This window comes from Prionailurus viverrinus, chromosome B4 (assembly GCF_022837055.1).
Source record: "Prionailurus viverrinus isolate Anna chromosome B4, UM_Priviv_1.0, whole genome shotgun sequence".
Classification (NCBI taxonomy): domain Eukaryota; kingdom Metazoa; phylum Chordata; class Mammalia; order Carnivora; family Felidae; genus Prionailurus; species Prionailurus viverrinus.
This window is the reverse complement of record NC_062567.1, coordinates 69384371-69402409: the sequence shown is the minus strand read 5'-3', so window position 1 is coordinate 69402409 and position 18039 is coordinate 69384371. Positions and strand designations below refer to the sequence as shown.

Below are 18039 nucleotides of genomic sequence, written 5' to 3'. Positions count from 1 at the left end.
AGGCACAATGGTTTGGGGCGCCTGGGTGGCTCAGTCAGTTAAGTGGTTAAGAGTCAGACTCTTGATTTCGGTTCAGGTCATGATCTCATGGGGTTCAGGGGTTCCAGCCCCGCTACTTGGGATTCTCTCTCTCTCTGCTCCTCCCCAACTCCCTTGCTGTCAAGGGTGCATTCTCTCTCTCTCTTTCTCTCTCAAAAATAAATAAATGAGCAAGAGAAAAGAGCACAGTAGTTTGAATGCCCAGACAATTGTATACACATTTATGTATAAATAAACATAGGATTCAGAGAGTTCAGGGTTACATGCCAGAAGCCAAAGGATGCCATATGTTGTGGGCAATTTAAAAGAATTGTTGACAATGATTTTATCCACATTTGTTTGCCATGAATGTGCCTCATACATTGGAACCAAAGCTGTGCATGAGACTCTATTATATCCCTGTTGGAGTGTGCCACCTTCTTCCTGTTCTTGTGCCCACCAGAAGAAAGTCTCCTTTGCTGTAAGACCTCATTTTATGCTTAGGTTTGTTGCTGAACAATGATAGAAATGGTAGCAATTGTAAAGTAAGGGAAGTAGCACAGGTAATAGATGTGCTTGTAAAATACTTTGAGATTCTTTGCTATGCAAGTTTTTACAGAAGTGAGATGTTCTTATCTTTAACATATTTAAATAAATGTGTCCTTGTGTGTGGGGGGGATAAATATTTCATTTACACCACACTCAACCTATTTTCCACCACCCTATTTCTGTTGTTACTCTTTATAACTTTAGAATACATCTTACTATGTCTTTCAAGGGGTCTTGCTTTGTAGCTCTTAATACAGTGTTTGTCTACTTTATCTTGGATTAACAGAGGCTCCAAATAAGGTGTTTTCCTAATTACAGTGATTTTTTTTTTCACAGTGAAAGTACACGGTTTTTAAGTCTGTTAAATAAGTTTTCATTCAACTACACCTGGACTCTGTCAGGAATAAAAAGGCAAATTTGAAAAAGAAACAACATGATTTTTATCTGGGAATGCTTGTTAGAATCCTTATTTAAGACTTCATTAGATCATGCTTCTATTTTATACTCTCTTACTAAGAAATTGGATTTTTGCCTTAATATATAATACGCTTACCAGACCCTTGTATATTTTATTCCAAAGTATTTTATTTTACTTTCAGTAATGTTTCCACTTTTAATGAAATTTCTCCCTTTTATTCTTTTTAGCCTCCAGTCAGTACTTGATTTGGCAATGCAGAGTGATTCATCACTTTATATACAGTTACCATAACTGATTTCATTTTTAATAGCATTATTCATTTTGTCAACCTGCTATTAGTTGGGAATATTTCAGGGGCACATTTTTGTGAGTTATATGAACAGTAAACTGAAGGCACTAAAATTCTCTCTGAAGTCGAAGATCAAAAAGCCTCTAAAGTTTTTAGATTTTTGTTTTAGAACCAAAGCATCTGGGAAAAGGAAAGAAAGAAAATTCACATCTTTTTCTGTATATTACTGAATACTTAATTGCCTCCTTGTTTATCAGTATCCCAAAGATGAACAAGGTTTCTAACGTTTCTTTTATGTGTTCAGGCACTTTGCCACAACAACCTCAATTTTATTAATTCTAAGTGGCTGTCAGAAATAGAACATACAATATATAATTTTTACCAGTCCTCTTGAGAGGACTCAAAATTGCTTGTTCTTTAAAGGGTTAAATCTCTAATAACTTTTAAATTTAAAATATGCAAAGGAGTTAGTAAGTTATTCTTTGGAAAGATTTTTGTCCATTGAAAGAGAATAAAAACCATGACTGCTGGCATGTTTCTTAAAGAGACTCTCCTAGGGCTGGATTGAGTTTAGGTGTATTTAACCAATTCTATAGTTATATTGGGTCTCAAACCAGAAGACAGTCCCATTCTTTCAAGCAGGAAAAGAGGCACACCTGTGTGTTTACATATTTTCTACAGGTGCTTCTGCATTACAGATTGAATGGTTGCAACAGATTTATGGCCTGCAAAGCCTGAAGTATTTATCTGGCCTTTTATAGTAAAAGTTTGCCAACAATTTCTCCAAAGCAAAAATGGCAAATTAGGTAAATTTAAAAATACAGTTTTTGGAGCTGGTTTTAGGAACATTTCTGTAATTTTAAAGCCTAGATTCAAGTCTAAGATTTTTATATTACTGACTATATAATTCCAATCAATTCATATAACCTCCTTGAGCCTCTGTGTCCTCATTTCAAAATAAGAACAGAGATTAAAGTCAGCATTTGACTTGCAAACACATACCACAAAAGCCTACTGATAACAGGGAAAGATGTGAAAGACTCCTTTCTACCATTCCACCATAAGTAAAATATTGGTGAAAGGGGTATTGCTGTATAAGAAGCTATTTCAAAGATTAGAGGCTTAAAGGAGCAATTTATTATTTTCTCTCACAGTCTTGTGGATTGACTGGGCCCAGCTGAGTGGTTCTCAACATGGAAACTCATGCAGTTAGATGGCACCTGGGACTATGGTCTTCTGAAGGCTCAACTGGGCTTGATGTCCAAAATGGCTGCTCACATGGCTGACTGTTGATTGGGTGCTTAACTAGAGCTATTACAACAATCTACAAGTAGACTTTCCAAGTGTCTTGAGCTTCTGACAGCTTGATGCTTGGGTTATGAAAGGGAGAGTTCTACGAGCAAACACTCCAAGAATCCTAGGCAGTGGCTGTAAGGCTTCTTCTGATCTAGCCTTGGAATATTCCAGAATATCACTTCTTCTGTATCCTTTGGTCAAACAAGGCAGCAAGACCATCCCAAATACAAAGGAAGGGGAAACTGAGACCCAGGTAATTTGTAGCCATTTAAAATCTGCCACAGGGTGAAATCAGGATAACCCCTATCAGATACAGTTCTTGCCAGGTCTGTTGTCTCCTGGTGGAGTAGACCAGTGCAAGAATTAGTCACACAGAGTGCAATAGCTGGGAGCTTGAGGAGTCTTCATTAAGGCTTTTAGAATTTGAGAGCTACAAGAACTATTCTGTTAGGCTATTCTCTTCTGTGACATTGACTGTATAATAAAAAGCGATGGGTTTCCTTAAATTTAGCTCAGTTTTTCAGAGTTGCTAAGAGAGACCACTTGAAGGGAGAGGCAGCAGATATAGTGATCATATTTGGTGATTGCGATGAACTGAGGCCCGCACCTTGAGAAGAAGCCATACCCTACCCATTTGTTCATTATGCGAGGCTAGAGAAGATGCTAGTGGCCATGTATACACAAATGGTTATCATTACCTCTTCTTTTTTTTTTATAACTTTTTTTTAAGTTTATTTATTTATTTTGAGAGAGAAAGAGAGGGAGAGAAAGAGAATACCAAGAGAATACTGTGTGGGTCTCGAACTCACGAACCGTGAGATCATGCCCTGAGCCGGAATAGTCAGATGCTTAACAGACTGAGCCACCCTGGTGCCCTCATTACCTGTTCTTATAACAAATCTTTACTGCAGTGGGATCCTTCCATATAGACTCTCCTTTCTCCACCACATCGCATCCGGTACTGCCAGGTGAATTTTCCTAAAATATAGCTTCCTCATACTACCCGGCTACTCAGGAAAACCTTAATTATCTGCTTCCTCATATTACCCAGCTACTCAGGAAAACCTTAATTATCCCCATTTGACGATCAGATCAAATAGAAATACTCTGTTCTGCAACACCTTCATTCCATCAGCTACATTTAGCTCCTCCAAGTACATTGTTTATTCACTCCTTTCGCCTTGTGCCAGCCATCAGGCTGGTCTCCTTAACCTGCCCTACGTGTCCCACCTTGCCTCCTTTCCTTTTGTTCAAGCCACCTTTCCTTGTTGGAATGCTTCTTTTTCTTCTTTTGCCATTCCAAATACCTTCCAAATCAAGGTGTGGGTTAAGATGTTGTTGCTGCTTAAAGCCTTCTTTGACAAAGCCCTCTTGACAATAGTCTTTTCTTTTTACTTGTTTATATTTCACTGGAAGTCTTGACCATGCGGCTTCTTTTTATATGTTGTCTTACTGTTGATCTCAAATTCTGTAATAATGGCAGGAGTAAAGGCTAACATTTATTGAGTGCCTGCTGTGTCAGACATTGTTTTGTGTTTTTTTCTGTGGTCTCATCCTGGCCGTGTATTATAATGACCTATGCATCTTTTGAAACAATGCTGTGCTAAGGAGCCCACTCTTAGCTGGTGATTTAACCCGGTTGGTATGGGGCCTGGGCATCTGTATCTTTGAAAGCACTCTAGAAAATTCTAACATGTATGCAGGGTTGAGAACCAACGGTTAGGGATGCACAATGTGAATTTTTTCAAATTTCATCTCTCTCTTGGGGAATGCCTCAGATTTTACAGAGGAAAATTGAATTTGGAAAACGGAAAAATTTGCATTTCATTTCGTTGACCAGCAGACATAAATCTGTAAGTTAAGAAACACTAAATAGAAATTCTTCTGGGGAAGGAAACCATCCTTTTTCATCTTTGTGGTCCCAGTACACTGTGTGGCACTTGCTAGAGATGCAATAAATATTATCTGCACAGAATTAAAAGCACAGCATCAAAGAAGTAGACACTGCACTTGATTTATCTTCTCATGAGCTGTACCAGAACATTAAGACCTTTGTTTTTCTGTGTCTGAAATACTTGAGGAAAAGAATGTGGACTTCTGTTGTTTTCTGATGAGCAGGAAGATAAAGGATGAATTTATTTAACTTGCTTTCCCTTGTGACTGAAGGTAAATTTGCATGTGGATCACATAAATGAATTCCTTCCAGGGTATGTGATAATCACACCTCATTAGGTGAGTGATATTTCTTAGATCTTACTACTCAGGGCTGCTGGTTGCTATTCTTTGGAGTCTCATTTTTGGGTCCACTGTATTCCAGTTGTATATTGTTTTCAGGTCAGAAGTTTAGATTTCTTTATTCATGGTTCCCATGTACCAGGCACTTGAAAAAGGTCATTTAAAACCATTAAAAAAAATTATTTAGCTCCCTGTTATTCTTTCCTGGAGGTGTTTTTTTACCCTTTAACCAAAGGTTAAAGATGCCTTAATAAGGCATCTTGGAACCTTCTTTCATTTCTCCCCATCTTTCTTAAAAGGTGCTGCCAGTTGGCATAGCATTGCAGTGGACTCTTGAAATTTATTTGAAGGTTTTATTAGTGGTCTTTAGTACTCTTTCTTTGAAACGTCAACTCAAGTCAGTTAGTACCACAGTTTTCCACTGACAATCAGAAGAATGTGGTTTCACCCCATTTAAATACACATTGTTCTTCTCCATCAGCAAAAGAAGAATGAAAATAACAGAAAAGCAATTTAAAAATTATTGCTTGCTTTCTAAATGACAGACTTTTGAAAATAATTTCTCTGTAGTTAGGCTCGTAACCATCCTCGGCTATGAGATGATTGTATCACAGAACCATCTTGTTAAGTTTAAAAAGAAATCAGGCCGGTTCACCATTAAATTGGCTCTAAGTCTCCATCTTAGATAAATGTTCAAAATAATTAATAGGTATTTTGATTCTGTGGCTTCAGATAAGTCAGAACATCTTATTAAGAAGTGAAAAGCTCATGAGGTTTTCTGTGAATAAGTGATTTTAGTCATTTGGATTCAGACAGTTTAGTTCCAAAAGTTTTAAGTTATTTATTGGTAACTGGTAACAAGATTTCCACAGAAACTGGAAATTAGGTTTGTTGGTGAGATACAGAATTCGGAGTATCCTGAAGTATTGTGCTAACAGAACCTAACATCATGCCGAACCTGACAGTGTACGGTTTTTTTTTGATAGGAAAGTCCATTTGATTTTCTCTTATGGAAAGCTTGGGAGATGTGTCCATTTTCTGGGCTCCAGCTCTTATGAGTAACTGGCAGTATCTGTGCATGAAACCCTGATCTCTCGTGGCTAATAACTAAATATTATTCTAAAATATTTGTGTTTCTCTTGTCCTTTTTTAAAAAAGAAATTGCCGGGGTGCCTGGGTGGCTCAGTTGGTTGAGTGTCTTGACTTCAGCTCAGGTCATGATCTCACAGCTCGTGAGTTCGAGCCCCACATCGGGCTCTGTACTGACAGCTCAGAGCCTGGAGGCTGCTTCGGATTCTGTGTCTCCCTCTCTCTCTGCCTCTTACCCACTCACATTCTGTCTCTGTCTCTCTCAAAAATAAATAAACATTAAAAAAATTGCCCAAAACAGTGTTCACATTCCAGATGCATACCCATTTGAGGTTGAATGCTAATGAGTGGATGAGATAGTGTGTGTTCAATTCATAGCAGTGCATGGCATGTAGTAGGCACTCCTTAAATATTGTTGTAAATATTGTTCAGTGAGCCTATAATGAGTTGTTCCCAGTATAATCAGTGATAAAGTGACTTCATCTAGTCTGCATTAATGGGCTTTGAAGTGCATATGAGGATGAAATTGCCTTGTTTTCTGTCCTTTTCAGAGCATCTTCTAAGTAGGTCTCAAAGACTTAAAAAAGTTTTAACACATCTATCAACTTGTTACTTTGTTTTCATCACAGCTGAGTTTCCTTTCTTGCTATTCCTTTAAAAAGTATATGATTGACAAACATTTAAAATTGTAATATATATATATATATCTTTAATGCGTTTCATTGTTTAAAATGGTTATTTCCTAGTGCCATTTGACACCCCTGCAGTCATAGGTTCAGCTGGATGAGCATTTGACTTATGTCAAAGTAGGCACATGTAAAAAAAAAAAAAAAAATGGAGCACTTAATTGGAATTTCACAACAATTTTCACAGAAACCAGCTTCAACAAGGTGTATTTATGTATGGAAACCATGAATTGACTGTGTAAATATATGTATGTCAAAGAGATGTTTTAACATGGTAAGGAAATTCTACACAAGAGAACCTGAAGCCTGGTCATGTCACATGTAGTTCCTTAGCCACAAGAGTTTATTACTGTAGATGGTATGTCATTTTGATTATAGCTTCACTCTATTAAGATAAGGTAATACATAGTAATATAACAAACTACTCAATGAAAACTTCTTCTGGTTAAATTTAGCACTAAGATTGTATATCTCAGAACTTCGTTTATCACAAATGAATTTAATTGATTGCTTGTCTCAAATGAACCACTCATTTTTTTTTATTTTTTTTTTTTAACGTTTATTTATTTTTGAGACAGAGAGAGACAGAGCATGAACGGGGGAGGGTCAGAGAGAGAGGGAGACACAGAATCTGAAACGGGCTCCAGGCTCTGAACTGTCAGCACAGAGCCCGACGCGGGGCTCGAACTCACGGACCGTGAGATCATGACCTGAGCTGAAGTTGGCCGCTTAACCGACTGAGCCACCCAGGCGCCCCACTCATTTTTTTTTTATCTTTTATTTTTATATTTTTTAGGCCATAGGGTTAGATTGAGAAACAGTTTGGCTAGAATGATAAAATTTGTAATTTGTACATATTATAATGCATGGTTATTTTAATAGTATCACTAGTGTGCTTATTTCATGTGTGTTTTTTCCAGCTATCATGATAAATGTGTTATTACATGTATGTAAATGCAGCATTGCATTTTGTGCCAAACTGCACAGTAGCCATGACTTAATTATATGGAGTGTTTATTTTGAGATGAAATAATTTAACAGAAAATGCTTGAGAATCAACATAATGTGACAATTTTTATATGTAGAAATAGATTTTTATTTTTCAAAGTACTTCAAATATTCCTAGAATACTGGAAAATGTAACTCTGCCTAAATAGTGCCATTTTCTCATAAGATATTAAAATGAAATGATTTATCTTTTCTTTGGTGGTTTTATAGTCAGTGTTAGAACAGTTTATGATAACAGTAAAATTTTTAAAAAGTTTTATAGGGTGCCTGGCTGGCTCAGTTGGGAATGTGCAATTCTTGATCTCAGGGTCTGGTGGTGAGTTCAAGCCCCAAGTTGGGCATGGAGCCTATTTAGAAAAAAATGTTTTTTTAGTTTTATAGAATTTTTTGAACACCAAGATGGATTTCCTTTTCATACTTTGCTTAGTTGCTATATTTTCAAAGTATCATTTTTTAAAAGATTTTATTTTTAAGTAATCTCTACACCGAATGTGGGGTTTGAACTCACAATCCGAAGATCAAGAGCTGCATGCTCCGCTGACTGAGCCAGCCAGGCACCCCTTGAAATATCATTAAGACTAACGTTTTATTATTTGAAAACTTGGATATTAAAAAACTAAGAATACAAATATTGGCAACTTTCCGTTATGTTATAGAAAAAACCTGCATGTGTGATTAATTTGCAATTTGAAGGCATTAAGAACCTAGATTTTTATTGGGCAATACACTTATTTTGATATATCCTTCAAAAATATTGGCGAAAGTAAACACATGCTTATCACTTGGTTAAAATACAAGTCTGAAATTACTGTGTTCTTGAAAAAGGTATGGTATTCGTATCAAAATAATATTCACTAAATATGATTAAAATAAGAAAAAAGTTGCCATTGAATATGTAGGGAGAGTTATAAAAATATTTATTTTCAAGTCATGTTCTAGATTTCAAGGTCATCTGTTATGGATGATACTATATTTCAAGATGTGTCTGGGGAGAGGGAAGGGGTTCATTCCTGATCCTCATTCTCTGCCTAAGAAGGTCGAGAGAGGCTTCCTATTTCTTAGTTTTACTAATTACTACTTATAATTATGACCACACAGAAAATGAACTATTAGGCTTGGTTTTATACATTCATTTATTGAAAGTTTGCTGACATTTACAATGTGCTACGTACTCTTTTGGGTATGCGATAGCAAAAGCAAGTTGTCCACCTTCAGGAACTTTCACCCACTTTTATATTATATCTCATTATGCTAAAGGACATAGGGTATTTAAGGTGTTTAACCAAAGCCTGACATATAGTAAGTGCTCAGTAAAGAAGAGCTCTTACTAATGTTCTGTGACATCCTTTTTAGCTATTTATCATCTACTGAGAAACAGAATTTAAAATTTCTTTCCTTATAAGAGTAATGATACCTATTCTGTGTACATGTATTGAAAATGTTATGAATAGTATCGTTTAATAAAGTGAGCAGAACAGATATATGGTAAATCCCTATACTACAAACACAGATATCTTCAGGTTAACTAGTTTCTCTTGAGATAAAATGCTATTATTCTCAAATACTTTTGAACATGTAAAAGTGATCAGAACAAAAAAAACCATTTTGTTATGGAATTGCTCAATAGATTATCTCTTACCACTTTCGAATCCAACTATTTTGAAGAATTTTCTGAAAATAAACAGTAGAGTAATATAATCTCTTCTAAAAAATTAAACTTAAGCATATAACATTCAAATTGGTTTTTATATTTAATTTTTTACTTTCTGCTTTCAATTTGTTCCTCGGTAAGTATCATATCTTGAGCTGTGCCATTCAATAATATGATAGCTCCTAGCCACACGAGTGTATTTATTTTAAAATAACTTAAATTGAGAATTCAGTTACCCAGTTACATTAGCCACATATCTCAGGAGCCATGTGGGAAATAGATCCATATTGGACAGTGGGGATAAAGGACATTCATCACCACAGATAGTTGTCCTGTGTGTTGCTCTAGGATATTGTGAATAAAGGAGTATTTGATATGTACTACTTGTAATTATGACCACACAGAAAATTATAGGTTTGGTTTTGATCAATTTGTCTTTCCACTGCGTCTTCCACATCTCGATTAAATGTGTGGTAATCTCTTTGACAGATAAAGGCTACTTTAGAATAATGTTAATTTCAGTCAGAGTTATAACCAGCCAAGTAAAGGCTCAGAAAATGGAGTGTTTTACTCAGTGACTTTTGGGAAACTAGAATTTTGAATATGGTCTAAAAGAAATGGCTCATCAATGAGATCAATGCTTTCTCCGCAGCGTCTTCCAAACCTTTCTTCCTGAGTGCCTCACCATTCTACTCTGCATGCTGTGGTGGGTCCTGTCGGCGCCCAGCATCCCCCACTGCTTTTGCAAGTAAGTTTTTATGCTTCATCAGCAATGCCTCAGTTATTCTGTAAACCAAAGCAGCAGGATTTAATGTGCTCTGGAAAACTAATTGGTAATGCCATGGCAAGGAGCTAAATCCTCACTAAAAATCACAGCGATCCTATTCAGGAGGTTTCCAGAGATTTATCAGACCTCAGCACACTGAGCAATTGTGAGCCGTTTCTAATGGCATTGAAACCCAGGGCTGATACACCAAGGAAAGTGACTTGTTTTCCATTTGATATAAAAGATCTCAGAGGGACTGATTTGGCTCTTTCTGAAACGTGTAGCAATACTCATTTAGAGAAGAAAAAAGAAAGAAGGAAGGCTAAGAAATTGTGCTGTATAAAATTTCTATTCAACTTAGAATGTAACACAGAAAGTCACTAGGTGTTCATAGAAAATAATAAAAATTGTCCAGATTGTGAAAGGAGAGAAATATGTCCTCTTTATGATCTTGAAAAGAACCCACCAGAGTTGTAGGAAATATTTTCAAGAGAACTTTCCCTCAAAAATTTCAAAATTTAAAATGTCCAGGGGTGGAGTGAGAACAACAACTCTGAAAAAACTTTTAGAGCGTGCAAGCGTGCACACACATACACACTCAAAAAGAGCAATGTCGAACTAAAAAGAAATAAAGTTCACCTTGATCTTGAGATTTCTAGGTCAAGTAAGAGTTTGTAGGCAGAGATTCTGAGTGTGTGATGAAGAAGTCCAGTAAGCTCTACTCTACTCGGGTAGAGGCCAGCACATTTATTTCAACTGCCCAGAGAAAACTTTTATTCAGGTTAACCCCTCTGTCAGGTGGAAAGTGAAATAGAAGGAGTTGAGTCAGCCTGAAGTACAGAGCTCTATCACGGTCGGATTCAGGTCCCTGTTGCCTCCCGTGAATGTGTTTTATGAATGTTTCAGGAGAGCAGTTGCTCAACAGGATGATTCCTGACAAGTGAGGCAGCAAATGCTGGCCGTTTAATGAGCTGCAGGCTTCTGAGCATCTCTTTAGGGGGCCGATACTTTCCCACAGAGCACTTTACATGGCAGGGACCCAGCCACAATGGGCGACAGACCCGTGACCAATCGTCACTTTCACTTGACTCATCCACACGCGACCTCACCACGATTTTTCACTGTGCAGATGAACTTTAGGAGCCATTTCACATGGAAAAGGCTTGGGCAAGGGTCAGTTGCCCTTTTGTATGGTCATAAAGCAAGGCTCTGTGTGTCCATCTTTTCTCCTGTCTCACATTCCAAGTGAATTTCTGGACACCATTTAAAGCACTTGACTGAAAAATAAAGCAGTGAATGAAACTGACTTTTATAGACTCATTCTAGCTCATCTTCCCATATAACCCTGTCCACCTGAAAAGGGATTTAGTGGATGAGCTGAGTGTATACAGGACTTGCTGAATACATAGGGCCCATTATCAACTCTGGGATCGTTTATTAACCAGGACTGATACACCACTATTTTGGAAGTGACCTATTAATTGTCCATTTAACTAGAATGTATAGATTCAAATAGAAAAATAGAAACCATGACTAAACCTTTTACTCGCTCCTTCAAGGTGGTCTCCTGTGAGGGCAATTGAAAACTGTTGTGCAAATTAAGGAGACATTTGTCACCATATATTAGAGTAGCAGGGAGAGGCTGCTGGAGTAGAGACATAAGTCCCAAATCTCTGCTACTAAAGCATTGTGGCGTCTCTGAGATTAAATCTTTGGTGTTGCATTCCTGGGGTAGAGATTAAAAGAGATCCCACACCTAGTTTCCGTTACTTCCCTTTGATATCATACTGGACTTCTATTTTAAAGACTCTCTGGCAATGTAGCGTAATGGACAAAAAACCCTGTGTAGGGGCACCTGGGTGGCTCAGCTGGTTATGCATCCGACTTTGGCTCAGGTCATGATCTAACGAGTTTGAGCCCCACATCGGGCTCACTGCTGTCAGCGTGGAAGCCTGCTTCAGATCCTCTGTCCCTCTCTCTCCTCTCTCTCTCTCTCTGCCCCCTCCCCTCAAAAAATAAATATGAAAAAAACCCCCACGTAACAGGTGGACATTCATGTATGTGTGCGTGTATATGTTTAGTCATTTCATAGGAATGTTTTGGTGAAAATCTCTAAGCCCTATAAATTACTTTACACTTTACACTAATGCCCAGGCCAGTTTGATAAATAGAGCACATAAAAGTAATTCTAAAGACATTTCCTAGAGAACGTCATCATACTCTCAATTGCTTGAAAAATTACTTTAAGCAAGACTCATTTTCCTCCATCTGCCTCTCAGTTCTTCCCACTTTATGCCTTTGGCGTAACTGTAATATATTGTGGCATCTATCCCTAGAGGCCTATTAAGTCCTATGTTTATCTTTTTTATTTAATAAAACATATAAGGGGTAAATCAGCACAGCTCAGATCAAGCATAGAGAATGCTGTACTTGGTTTGTCTCCATTTCTGAGGTTGGCATTTTAAAAACACTTTAGAGATGCCACAAGTGTTTTTAATAAACTTTCATGTCTCATTAGTTATAAATCTGAAATGACTTTTTAATTTTTTTGTTTATAATGTTCATTGTATTAGCAGCAAATAATAATGAAATGGTGGATTTAGGCTGTCAATAAAGAATTTTACATAAATAACCATGATACCAAAGAACGTTAATAAGGCTTACATCTGCACAGTAATCTTTTTTTATTTAAGGCATTTACTAGATTTTCTTTTTTTTCTTCTTTTTTTAATAATAAGAACAGTTTTTATGCCCAAGCATTTACATTTTTTTTCCATTGCACAGACGGAGGAAAATGAACTGTCCAAGTAATCTTGTATTAAATTTCAACCAAAATGTGCTGACATGTGTGGACAGCCAAAATCAAGGTTTATAGTAAACATTTTAATAAGCAATGAAATCGGTGGCCCTCACAAAATTGACTTCACTCTTTCTAAAGTGTAGGATCGGATCAACAGGTTCCTAACAAGCAAGTAAAATATCATTTTGACTCTTGTAACATGATTCACTTGTATAAAATTGATTTCGCTTTTCTTGTTAACCTTTTAGATTTATGATTGATTTGTTGTTGCAATGTGGAAACAATCATTCATCCAGTGCCCTTCTCACATATAATAAATAGTTTAATAGGCTATTTAAGCACAACCCTTACAGTGGGGAAACATTAAAAGGCAGTGGTAAAAGTTCTCCCCTCCCCCAAAGCAGTGGAAGGAAAATCTTTGATATTACATCCATAAGGTTCTTTTCAAAATCACACATTTCTCAGCTAAAATGAAATGGAAACTTGTGGAGGGAAAAAAACCACCTGAAAAAGTGCGGGAGTCTTAATTAGGTAGAATGGCTAATTGAATTAATCAGATAATTATTTCATTTTGTCTTTGAGTACTCAACTTGCATGTGATCGTTCAACAATTCTATGCATTAAAAGACAAAGTTTAAATTTAGAGTAGTAGGATGAAAATATAAGCAGGAAAATATTCTGGGACAAACTGCTCTGCCTCTTCCTTGGGAAATGAACTTCTATTCTACATCTTAAGATCATTTTGCTATTTCCTCTTCTTTGTGAAACTTAAAAGAACATAATATACTGTCCAAATTCAAATTTAGGATTTTGTTGACTACAGAAGGGAAGGGCCATTACTTTTATTATTGTGAACGTAGGTTGGTCTTGAGCGTCACTGTCAAAGATGGGCGATGCTCTGATTAGTATTCTTGCCACCTGACCTGCCTGTGTTCTCTTTCACTGTTCTCAGCCGGAGTCTGGGTGCTCTGAGAAAAGCAACAAGACCTATAGCAGTCCTTCTGTGAGGATTTATTGTTAGCACTCTCAGATCTTCAGAGGGATGCAGCATTTTGTGCTAATAAAGAAAGAAGCATGATTATTTTGTTGAAAACCTAAGCAGTTTTATGCAGTAAGTTGAGTATAGGTTTTGACTTCTCAATAGTGAAGGGAGGGGTGTTCCAGAGATAAATGACAGTCGGTCAACCAGGAAGAATGTTTAAAGGAGTTGGAGACTCAAAGACAATAGATTTTCCAAGTTGATGGCTCTATTCAACGGTTCTACAGAGGCAGTGAAAGTATTTGAGTAACTTTCCAGGAAAGGAGTTCCCTTTCTCCCCAAATGTTCATAAGTAGTGGAGGCTGGGGGATGGGGAGCAGAGCTACTTAGAGATATAGGGTGCTTGTTCCTGATCTCGTCTGCAGCCCTTGTCTGACCATAGTGGGACCTCTAACACGGCAGCTAATAAAGTCCTGATTTGAGATTCCCCAGAAGAAGAGCACAAGTACAGAATAGAGGAAAGAGAATTGGCTGAACAGAACAAAGAAGGGAAGGGTTATACTCTTGGCTCAGTATGTGTCTACAGAATGATATGGGGCAGTTGGATTATGTGTTTAGAACTAGAATGCCCAGAACAAGGGAGATAAATAGTCCTACTAAACTCTAATGGTCAGACAGCCTATTAGAACCTGTTTAGTTCTAGAGCCCCACTTTAAAAGGCACAGTGAGCAAATAAAAACCAGGTCAGGAAGCAGTCAGCAACTAAAATTGCAAAGGATCTATATGTCTGGTCATGAATTTTCTAAAGTGATTGAGTATTTTTTTGGCCTGGAGAAGAGAATAAGGAGAACATGAGAGTTTTGTCATATTAGATATACCATATTCAGTATAGATGTAAAGGATAGAATTGGGACCAATGAGTGGAGTTTAATGGAAATTGAATTTGGGCTTACTATAAGGGAAAGATTTTTACTAAATCAAATGAATATGATATGATAATGAAGTGTTATAATACAGCATTTCCAAGTACTAGATTATATAGAGATTGGAAGGTAGACTTCTAGTTTAAATAAGGCGAGCCATGGAAGTCACTATCTTCTTTTTCCAAGCCTCAAATCCACAAGAATTACATAAAACACACACACACACACACACACACACACACACACACACACACTACATCCCCACACGTGAAAATATGAAGGGTTCCATTAGTTATCTAATGCTCTGTTTCTCTGTCACCCTCCTTCCTCTCCTCCACGAACGTGTCATTTACACACAGCACACCTCCAGTTGGAGTGCCCTTCACCAGGCCCATGTCACACAGGAATTTTCTGGGGAATGGTCCTTGGGGCCATTTTAGGATCCAGGGAATCACACCTTTGAAACTTTCTATCCTAGGTCACTCTGCCGCTTTAATCTGACTCTTCTCACCTCTTTACCTCTTTGCCTACTCATAACTTTGACAATCTTTGGTATAATTTTAAAGAATATTGATTGGTCTCACTGACTTCAAGTGCACAGCCTAACTTTCTGGCACCTTAGTTTTTTTCCTGTGGAAAATTAGGATGGTAATACCTCCCTCTGGGGATTGTTGTAAAGAAGACATGACATGCTGTATGTACTGAGCACATAACAGTAGTACCTGTTGAGCCCCATATATATGGAAGCCACATTTTAAATAGTGATATTCCCAAATTGGTAGAGTCTGTAGCACATTGAATTGGTGGCCCTGGCTTTTAAAGCCTCTTTTCTATGTGTCTTAAACTCTATATCTGCTTATTTTTATATTATATTATATTTATTTATTTATTTATTTGTTTATTTATTTATTTAATTTATCATCACCTGGAGTTTCCATACAAGTCAGACATTTGTCATGAGTTTAGACATAGTTCTACTAGGTGTTTGTTGCTTATAACAGTTTAGTAGTTTCTGAAAGAATTTTGAGTCACCAACAAGTTCTTAAAGTCTGTATGTTTGTTTTGCAGGCAGAGACTTGAGCACATATTCATAGGCTTAGAAGGAATGGAGGTGGTGTAGGTTCCGTGGTGTGGTTTATGGTTAGATCCAGAGAGAGCCCATAAAAGACTGTGGGGAGACATGGAAAGGAGCGTCAACGGTATAAGTAGCATCTTATCATAAATACTCTTTTAGTAGGAACCTAAGGCATATCACCTAATGAAAACCAGCAGGATTTGTGTATTGAGAGGAGTGCTAAGAGAAACCAGGTAGCTAGCAAAGAAAGGAAGAATGTCATAGTCTTTATCGTTGCTGTATTTTTTTGCTTGTTCATTAGTTGTATCATATTCACTGTAGGTCTGTAGGGTGCCAGGTCCAGGAGTTAACCCTTTGACCTTCATAACCACTCCAGATTTCTCAGAGATTGAGTCTGGTTTGGGTCCATGACTTCCAAAATGTTAATATTTACCACATTGGAGAGAATAATTTATTTGTAGATTTTCTCAATGGGAATCTTCTTTGTCTTTACTTGAAAATAGTTCTATAGGAAAACCTATGAGTTTCCAATAAAAGTTTTAGGGATATTGAAATGTGTTACCCCATTGTTTTATTTACACTTGTAGACCTTGGTGAAGAAGGGGCTAAAGGGGGGAGAATCATGGTCCTTACTTATAAAATCTCTGCTTAGAAAAAAATGTATGTAGATTTTTAAAAATTAGGCTTGTAGGTCCATAAATTTGCTGTGCATTTCCCCATAGATATGAAAAGTTTTATTAGCTCAGAAAATACAGGCCTTTCTACAGTGCTGAGTAGCAGCATTTTAGGTGCTCCTTGAAAGGCTTTCCTCTAGGGTAAGTTACAGCATAAACTTCTTTCAGGCAAAACCTTCCCCCTGCCCCCACCAGGGCCCTAATATACCTATCTAGCTATCGCCTGTGTTTCTGCCATTCATACCCCACAATCTGGAGATACCAAGCTGTGTGAGATTCCAGATCCACCGTGTTTTGCCATGTCCTCCTCTCACTTGTGAGTCTGCAAATGCTAATCTCTCTGCTCTGCCTGCCTTTGTCTAGGCTGCCAGCAAGAGGAATTGCTATTCTTCTAGCTGTTCCTCTCTCTCAGGACTTACTCTGTTAGCTTCCAAGTCTAAGTGGCTTCTCATCTGGCTCTTAAATACTTTCTCTGCTGTGGTCTGTGGTTATTTATCCCACTGTGTTGTGGCTGTCTGTATATTTCTTGGACCTCTCCTTATCAACTGTGAGCACCTGAAGGATGGATTGGATTCATCTTCACTTGTCACTCAGTGACATCTCAATCACTCCACCAGATTATTCCCAAAAAGGTTGCTATAGTGTTTGCTTGTTTTCCTTAGAAAATAGGACCACACTTAAAATGCAGAATAGATATGAATTACTTGTCCATAACTGTACAGTACTCTATTTTAGTATTTATTTTTGCTTTTTCAGTCTTTTTTTCCCCTGCATTTTAATCTAGTTGTAAGCATAGTATGGATCTTATCGTACGCATTAAAGCAGATTTTCTTTCCTGCTGCTTGATCTTCATAGTTCTTTAAATAATTTTACCAAGTGGATATAGTATAATATACATATACATTTCTTTACCTTTGCATATTTAGTTTTTCCCCCAATTTTTAATACATATGGCTATTATAATGATAGATTATATACATTAACAAATTAAAAATGCCAGAATCAAAAAATCAAGTGATAGGGCATGCTAAATTTGAGGACACAGTTATTAGGCTGTATGGGAGATACCATGTAGTCAGGCTCACAGACAGGCCCAGGACAGGAGTCAGAAGCCTATAGTCACAGGCAGGAACTCTGGCTTTTATAAGTGTTTCCTCCCTTCCATTTTGACATGTTGTAACATCTGAGTAAAGACACAGTGTGGGCCAGAGGAAGGAGCCAAGAATTTTGATTCACAAGGTCCTCTTCATCTATACAGAGGATGTCTGTGCCATATGGTTCTTAGAAGAATCAAATGAAATCTGGGGCACCTGGTGCCTCAGTCAGTTAAGCATCTGACTTGATTTCAGTTCAGGTCATGGTTTGTGAGTTTGAGCCCTGCATTGGGCTGTGTGCTGACAGCACAGAGCCTGTTTGGGATTCTCTGTCTCCCTCTCTCTGTGCTCCCCCCCGACCCTCCCCCCCCCAAATAAATAAACTTTAAGAAAAAGAATCAAATGAAATCTAACAAATGGAAGTGGGTAGATTTGTGGGATCCTTACTGTGGGCTAGGCACTGAAATTTTCTTGTATTATGTCATCAAA

At 37.4% G+C, this 18039-nt stretch overlaps 1 protein-coding gene across 1 annotated transcript in view; it reads left to right on the top strand.

Annotated features, from left to right (window-relative positions):
- The window catches only part of DBX2 (developing brain homeobox 2), a 33924-nt gene that overhangs the window by 4913 nt on the left and 10972 nt on the right, over positions 1-18039 (top strand). Inside the window, exon 2 of the mRNA XM_047868432.1 lies at positions 9892-9987. Coding sequence (XP_047724388.1) covers positions 9892-9987 — 96 coding nt within the window. The remainder of the gene's footprint in view (positions 1-9891; positions 9988-18039) is intronic.